Source organism: Lolium rigidum, chromosome 1, assembly GCF_022539505.1.
Source record: "Lolium rigidum isolate FL_2022 chromosome 1, APGP_CSIRO_Lrig_0.1, whole genome shotgun sequence".
NCBI lineage: Eukaryota > Viridiplantae > Streptophyta > Magnoliopsida > Poales > Poaceae > Lolium > Lolium rigidum.
In genome coordinates, this window is record NC_061508.1 from 74,575,013 (window position 1) to 74,583,406 (window position 8,394).

The following is an 8,394-nucleotide window of genomic DNA, read 5'->3' on the forward strand; positions in this document are numbered from 1 at the left end:
TTTTTTAAATCTCATATTTGAATCCCTTAGTCTATTTACTACCCAGGTGCCCTTGGTTTCTTGATAGTACTCAGTTTTGCCCTCTCTCTTCACAAATTCTCGCAGACGTGCATCATCGCTCTGATTGGTCTAGCCCATGTCACGCGGATCGTGCCCACCGACCGTTGATCGTATGAAGGGAACGGGCAGGATAACCCCTCTCTCTCTGTTGGCGGTTAATTAGCTTGCTGAAGGGCGGTTTTCTGTATTATTTTTCACGCGCTAAAAATTATAAACTGTTTTAGGCGTTATTTTTCACGCAAAAAATGATAAACCATCACCGATTTGTTGTTACCATTACTTTTCACGCAAAAAAAATGATAAACCATCACCGATTTGTTGTTGCCATTACTTTTCACGCAAAAAATTGATAAACCATCAACAATTTGTTGTAGCCATTACTTTTCACGCAAAAAAAATGATAAACCATCACCGATTTGTTGTTGCCATTACTTTTCACGCAAAAAATGATAAACCATCAACAATTTGTTGTAGCCATTACTTTTACGCAAAAAATGATAAACCATCAACAATTTGTTGTAGCCATTACTTTTCACGCAAAAAAAAAATGATAAACCATCACCGATTTGTTGTTACCATTACTTTTCACGCAAAAAATGATAAACCATCAACAATTTGTTGTAGCCATTACTTTTCACGCAGAAAAAACCTAATTTGTTACAAAAGCTGGTTTCAGTGAGACCTAACCAAGTTTGGCATACATGATGGCATACCTATAACAACAAGGAATATCTAAAAGGGAAAGTTTCAGAAAATTTAGGGTGAAAATGATGCCATACATGATGCTGTTTTTCGAGGTTTTGACCTGAAAATCAATTGGGTATTGTAAAGGGAAATAAAAAGTTCGAAAAATGTAAAAACGAAACAATCTATCTATCTATGTATAGAAGATCAGCTGTATGAAATTTGAGGTTATTTAGAGAAGGTAGAAAAAATCACCTTGTTAGAAAAGCTGGTTTCAGCGAGACGAAACGGCATGCGCTTAAGCAAAGTGATTTTTTCGAACATCTCCAAATGACCCCAAATTTTCCATACATGATGCCATACGTGTAACAACAAGGAACCCTATCTAAAAAGTGTCAAAAAAGTTTGCCCAACCGTATAGCTCTATCAAAAAGAACCTCACCATGGCGCTAGTATAATTTTGGGATAGTTACAAACTTTCGTTACCTAACCTTCAACATGAAACTTGTTTCAAATTCATTTTGGCCTACAAGAAACAAATCCCAACTTGATTCGAGCACCACAGCCTCCAAACGATGCCGATGCCGATATCGGCATGGTCAGAACGGCTATGCTCGCCGCCACTGCTAGGTCAACGTCGGGATGCACCCTCAATCCCGTCCCCTCATTCGATCACTGACACACCAGAGATACCGCCGAGGCCAATGCCGAACGTACATGCTGATGCCAATGCCGATCATGCATGCACGCCGCTGTGGGCACGACCACGCCGACCCGCTATGCTGGACGCCACAGACCGCCGCGAGGTCTTTCCCTTCGCCACCACACTCTCCTAGCACCCACCTATACACGCCATAAAGGAGAGACACTAGTTTTCTCTACATTGCTCGCGTTCGTGTCCGACACGGTCAGTCAAAGTTTTGAGGTGGTCGTCGATGTCGTCGACCATTTCTTCTCTTCTTTGCATGGTTAAACGCGTCTAGTTCATATCTATCTAATGCGTCTGGTCTCGCCTCATGCAGTTCTTTGTGGACGTCGATCTCATCTCGGCACCCCGCATGCCACCTCCTCCGTGCCATCGCTGTAGAGCTCCGTTTAAAAATCTAATCCTACCCGTGTATTGCCCCTTGTATCAGCGTCATGGCCCCACTTGTCATTTGATATACCGAAGCCCCACTCGTTCGCGTTTTGGTCAGGGATACAGCGATGCTTACGGTCAAACAAAGATGGATGGTCCGACGTGTCTTTGCAGGCTCTACGTGGCCCCACTAGTCAGAAGATAACGGTCAACCGTCGGGCAACCGGCCGTTACATCACGTGTGATGGTTTCAGACAAACGCTTGGGTAAAACTGAGGAAAAACTAAGGAGCTGGGGAAAACTGAGCACAACTAAGGACCCGAGGGCACGAAAATAGAAATCCCTTGTTTTTTATATGCTTTCTTCTTCTCCTCGACATCAATGTTCAACCCTTTAACACATAGCTTTAACTCAACATGTAGATCCTCGCATTTGCAAAGAGACACCTAGAATATTCACAAAGATAAGACGGATCGGGGTGAGAAAACCCGAATCATAAACTAGAATGTATCCCTAACTAACTAAGTCTATAAACAAAACCTCGTCTGAATATGCGGTGTCGATGCCGTTAGATCTGACGGGCTCCTTGACCACACACTCTCAATCCTAGAGACCATGGCGACAGTTGACAGTACCATCACTTTAGGATGTGAGCGACGGGGCTCGGACATAAGGGCTAGAAATGTCTGAGGCGTTTATACACAAGATTAAAGAAAGGATCCTTAAAAATGTACAAGTCACATACATATTTCTATAAGACAACCATGTGTGATGTACAAGAGTAGGTGTAATGTTTTCTGTTCTGTAGCATATGGTTTTTTTCGGAACAAAATCGTGTGTGGTGTTATAAGGATAGGTCTAGCATTTTGTTCTACATAGCATACGGTTTTTTTCGGGCACAATTGTGTGTGATATCCAAACATACGGTTAATGTTCCAACAATGCAGAAAAAACTAGCCGTTGTGTTGCCTGCTATGCTTGTTTTTGAGTTTTCCGTTGGGCTAGATATTTCTTCCCAAATCCAACTCAAATTCATACCATTCACACTTATTTGTCTTCCCCATTCAACCCAATCCCAAACCAATATATCTACGCCATGGTCGGAGTCAACCGGACAATATGTTGGCTAACAATCTAATGCGTCGTTTTACATGCCAAGGATTCGGTGGCAGTCCAGATCCTAAAGAGCATCACCGCCAACATGGTAAGGATAGTTATCATTGATCTCCCACTAGCCAGAGGGATTGCATGGATGCACGATTTTCTAGCAGTGCCAAACTTCTACAACCTCCTCCTCGAGTGCGGTGAGATGCATACGATCACCATCGGCTATGACAATAAAGATCCTAATAAAGAGAAGTTAAATAAACTCATACGAGAGATCCGCAAAATAGGTGAACAACTTTTGTTTCGGAAGAAGTAGATGGTTTGGCCAAAATTTTGGAGGAAGAGCCCAAACGGAGGTAGATTAGAAGATGGTAAATGTGATTGTGTATTAATGCTTTTTGAATGACTTGTATCTATTGAATTTGTTGTACTTGTTAAATTTGTTGTATGTATTGTTAGTCTTGTAATTTATAGTATTAATAAATTTAGAGTGTGTGCATTTTTTCTGGACCACCCAAATAAATCCTAAAGGCCAAGGATAGGAAAATCGCACATTGTTCACAATATCTAAGTCGTATGCCATTAATCATGTCACACGCCGCTAAGTATATTAAATAGTGAGGATAGTCAGTATCACATACACTTCCACCAATGAAAATCACGTGTCACTTCGAAAAGTAAGTTGCAAATTTCTAACACGGTAGTCTAGTAAAAGTTGGAATAGCTCGTCATTGGGATAAATATACTACTTCATGATGTTCGCAACATTTATATATTAATCAAACATTTCAGTTGCACATGACACGGAAATGTATGATACACTTAATATTTGAAGGGCTCACGCATGTTCAACATTTTCTGCCTATATTAAATACAAATAATAACTAATTAAACTAAATGTGCTCATCAACACGGACATTTTCAGAGTCCGAGGCCTCAGCGACATCAGTGGGGCTCTTCGTGGACTTGTACTTTTTCTCTTTGGTTTGGGGTCTACGATGCTGCTATTCTTATGATCATTTAGCATGTATGCCCGTGAGCGGTCGCCAGGCATAGCCTCAGAGATCTTCACGCGATGCACCTAGCATTCTTCATGTCACCACAATGCAATGGAGATCTCCAGCGACTCGGGCACCTCCAACAACGACTCTGCGACCGAAGTCACACCTTCAGCGGGCATTAGGAGGACTAGGACACCAAGGGTTTGTGACCGGCCAAGCGGCTCTACGGAAATTGGAGTCCTTAGCGTCGCCTCCATCCGTGTTCTCAGCAGGAGAAGCGCTTGGTAACTCGACACATATCTGCGGTAGCGAAGCATTGGTTCTATATTTTGTTCTGCCATTTTTGCATGTATAAGCTACCAGCGATGCTCACTGGACTTATAGACGAGCCAGGAGCGACGAGAAGGTAGCTTAACGGCGGGAAAAGGGAGCGGTAATGGAAAAGGAACCGCTTGCGTTACGTCGCATATCTTTTCGGGCTTGAAAGCGTGTGGTATGTTTTCGCAGCACGGGTAGTTTGCAGACCTGCAGATCGTCATTTTTTTGCAGTGTCGGCGTTTCTCACGCTCACATATACGCACATACACTCACCCTTATGAAGGCACGCACACCCTACTCCTATAAGCACCTCCAAGAGACTGCGTCCAAGAAACTTCGTTCGATGGGTCTTGAGATTGACGAAGTCACCACAGACGCCTCGCTGTCGACGGGAACGTCGCTCCCACTGAAGATTCCGCCTTTAATGAGACACCAAAGTGTTAAACCTAGGGTTTGAACTCTGGTGGGTGCCACTGCCCTCCTAACCACCCAACCACAGATTGGTTATCTAAGCTGGACGTCTAAACAATAAATCTCGGGTAAATATATATATCAAGGCTTTAGGTATTTGTAGAAAAAAATCTTAAAAGGGCCGGGATAGGTTACCGAGTGCCCTAAGAGGAAATATCATGCACGCACCAATTAACATGCAATTGCCACGAAAGTGGCGGAGGTAGTATTGTAATGCACGATAGCGACGTGGATATATAAATACATAGATAAAGACACAGATCGATCGGTTCCTACCTATATATGTGTGTGTATGGCCCGTGTGTGCCAAACTGAACAAGCGCCCGACGTACAGATACCAAGATCATGAGCATCAGCACGATGGTCATCAATGGCGACTCCGAGATGGGCGCGCTGCTTAGGCGGCAGCAAGAACTCGTGACGCAGCTCCGAGCGCTCATCCTCCCGGCCCTTCACCAAGCTGACGGCAGGTCGGCTGAGCTCGCCATCAATCTCTTAGACGAAGTGACAGACTGCATCGCCGGCATCATATCCAGGCTCCAGCTTTCTGGCTTACCCGTCGGCGCCAGCAAAGCTGGTGGACCGGCGGTAGCCTCCAACCTCGACGACACAACGATCAACAACGTTGATCAAAAGAGAAGGTTCTTGGTTACAGAACTCCTGATCAAGATAATTTGTTGGTCTCCTCTGTTATTATGCCTCATCGTCGCGTCAATCAAAAATGTTTCTTCCGCATATTTGTAATTCGTGGAATGCCAATTTATTGTCACCTTTATATATACAGGAGGAACAACATCCACAGGCGATATTCAAGATCAATTGTAACAATTTCCCCACATTACGATGGCCACTATTGGAGAATATATGGGCAGAAGAGAATCAATGGAAGGCAACATGCTAGGTACGTCCTACCAGTGATTTTATTCTCGACCCAGATTTATGGTAACCGATTGCTTACCGGAAATACCGTTTCCTTCTAAGAAATGTTGTTAGCAGCCAATTTTTCTTTGATATATAAGTTGATTCTTAAAGTTTATAGACGTGGTAGGTGTGAGAGCTCGCAGGCTCGCTGCCGCGGTGCTATATGATGCAACGTGCAAAAAATAGTTTATTTGCTCTATTCCAACGGATTGGAGCCCTTGGCACAACAGCTTTCCCCGTAGTTTGTGGATGCACTTTGAATCTTTGATGCTATTTTTCCATATGAACAAAATGGTATCCCTCGGCATATGGCCCTCTGCAATATCCCGGTCAGCAGCCAGTCGCATGGCCGTCAACATCCAGTAACCAACAGCATATATGGGTATGCCGAGCGTTTATAAAGAGTATTTTATTATTAGTTAAAAAGTTCAAGCATTACATTTAGCCTACATAAGTAAGATGCACCTAGCCACAACAAATGCATCAAAATGGGGAAAACAGCAAAATACAGACATCCATAAAAAACCTGTAAATCATCAACGGTGATGGAGGATCAATCCATACATCACGCCGAAATCCATGTCTATGCCAAACTCTTGGCATGGTCTTCGACAAGAAAACTCCCGGTAAAAGGACGTTAGGATACCATCCGATTGACAGCATCAGCGTGTATGCCAAGCGGTTAGCGCGGCGTTCAGAAAAAAAAACTCTCGGAATAAAACGGTTACGACACCATCCGTTTGACGCCGTTGGCAAGAGGGCTTTGTTCACACAAAGATATTTTCACACACATATTTTCGTGACCGGTTAATGCTCATACAATTAGATAATTTGCTTACTGTTCATCCAATGTTGCTAGAAGTTCTTAAAAAAATTAACCATCAAATTTGAGAAGAGGTCATGGAAACATTGTCATTTTTCTAATTGTTCGGTGAATGCTATGGTATGTGAAGAAGGCATTGCAAAGGCATTATCGCGAACCTTAGGGGCATGAGGCTTGTGGAAGGGCACTAGAGTGGCGCACGTGTCAGTGAAGAAGGTAGGTTGAACTGTAGATGTAAATTATATCCCACCTAAATCGCACTTTTAGTTTCTTTTTAGCATTTCTAGTGCAAATATAGTTTTCAAAATTTGCACTAGAAAATCTAAAATGAAATATAAGTTGGATATTGGCAGGATCCCACTTAACACCTTACGTTGAACGGGGTGACAATATCCGATCGAGAGAGGGGCTTAGGAAATTGTTTGTTGCTTGAGAAGAAAGAGGTGTTGGAAAGACGGCAGCGGTGGCAACAATGAGCTTGAGCAAAGGATGGCGTTGTGGCACACAGTAAGTAGTTATGTGAAAGGGACTTATGCGTTTTCATAACAAATAGGGCAAACCTAGAACATCTAGTTCTTAGGAAAGCACGTTGGAAGCACTTTGCTTTGAGCCCCAGAGCTGTCTCTGAATATTCAATTTTATATACGGTTCTCTATGATGAGTTGCACTTACCACTTGGTTTCTGGGTAAAGAGTCCCTCCCTCCAATCCATAACAAATGTCAGGTTGGGTAAATGTAAACTAAAATCCCGATACTTATTATGGATCGGTGGAAGTACTAAATGGCACAAAATGTTTAAATATGCAACTGTGTATGGTACATAAACCACATGTATATTTGACCGGTCCTCTGCGATTACCTGTCTTGTGTGGAAAAATACCCTATTTTGACTTCATATTCTTAATTTTTTTTTGCGAATGATATTCTTAATTGTCTTTTGTGGAAATAAGCAGAAGCTACTACAGATGCGCCTACAAAGAACGGAACTGCTCAGCAAGCAAGACAATCCAGCAACAGGATCCTGATGGGACCCTTAAGAATGATGAGGAGACTGCAAAGTACAACGTTGTGTACTACGGTCATCACAGTTGCATGCTGGACGACAACAGTGGAAGTGGCGCGACCAAGGAAGATAGATCGGACCTAATTCCAAGCGGCCAAATGGCAGGAGGAGCAACATATTTTCAAGAGTTCGATCATGGCGACTTGGACGTGCCGGCTCTGCTACAGGTGCTGGACGACTCTCAGCTGGATTGGGATATCCTTTGCTAGCTATCAACAACATATTGGCTTTGTTTCATCATTTTCGTGGCATTTGTACATTGGAGAGAGCATGCATGCATGGTGAATTTTTGATAGATTGTAGACTTATTGTATGCATTTTGTGTACAGCTTGGCTGGAAGATTCCAAAATATATCAGGGCATTCATCTTTCCCCTTCAATTTGTTGTGGTGATCAACTTAAGAACATTAGCACAGAACAAGTATTCAAACATCGCCGAAATGGTTTGTCACACATGATTACCGAGGCGTCACTGTGCGTGGGTGAACGATAGGCCTCCACATCGCACACGTTTAAAATAACCATGTGGGAAACGGTGAAATTTCGCACATAGGCACTCAAAAGACATTTACGAATACGAGATCCTTCGCAAACGATTGCACCTACTTGGTTGTCGGCGGTATGGGAACATCGTCAATGTTGAAACCAGCCGTATGTGTTAAACTTGTTAAACTCATTTCGCACACGGTGGATTTAAACTAATTGTTTGCTTCTTGCAAGCATTGCACATTATTTATACTGCACTATTAAGCAGTATCAACATTGCATGCAAAACTAAAATCTCGGTTATATTTTACTGTACATATGATATATCGTATTGACAAATATATTTATGACTTAGTTTCGTTTGGCAACTATACAAACGAGA

General features: G+C 42.7%; 1 protein-coding gene across 1 annotated transcript; it reads left to right on the forward strand.

The window, feature by feature from the left end:
- Positions 1 to 5,067: 5,067 nt before the first annotated feature.
- LOC124682544 lies at positions 5,068 to 7,735 on the forward strand. The gene is made up of 3 exons (XM_047217205.1): positions 5,068 to 5,360; positions 5,504 to 5,620; positions 7,417 to 7,735. The coding sequence occupies exons 1-3, from the start codon at positions 5,080 to 5,082 to the stop codon at positions 7,733 to 7,735; spliced, it is 717 nt and encodes a 238-aa protein (XP_047073161.1). The 5' UTR covers positions 5,068 to 5,079.
- The last annotated feature ends 659 nt before the right edge of the window (positions 7,736 to 8,394 follow it).

Excerpts from the sequence above, each read along its gene's own strand:
- LOC124682544 (XM_047217205.1), top strand. The coding sequence starts at position 5,080 with ATGGTCATCAATGGCGACTCCGAGATGGGCGCGCTGCTTAGGCGGCAG. Across the intron at positions 5,361-5,503 it reads AACGTTGATCAAAAGAGAAG|GAGGAACAACATCCACAGGC; the intron begins GTTCTTGGTTAC and ends TTATATATACAG. Across the intron at positions 5,621-7,416 it reads AATGGAAGGCAACATGCTAG|AAGCTACTACAGATGCGCCT; the intron begins GTACGTCCTACC and ends GGAAATAAGCAG.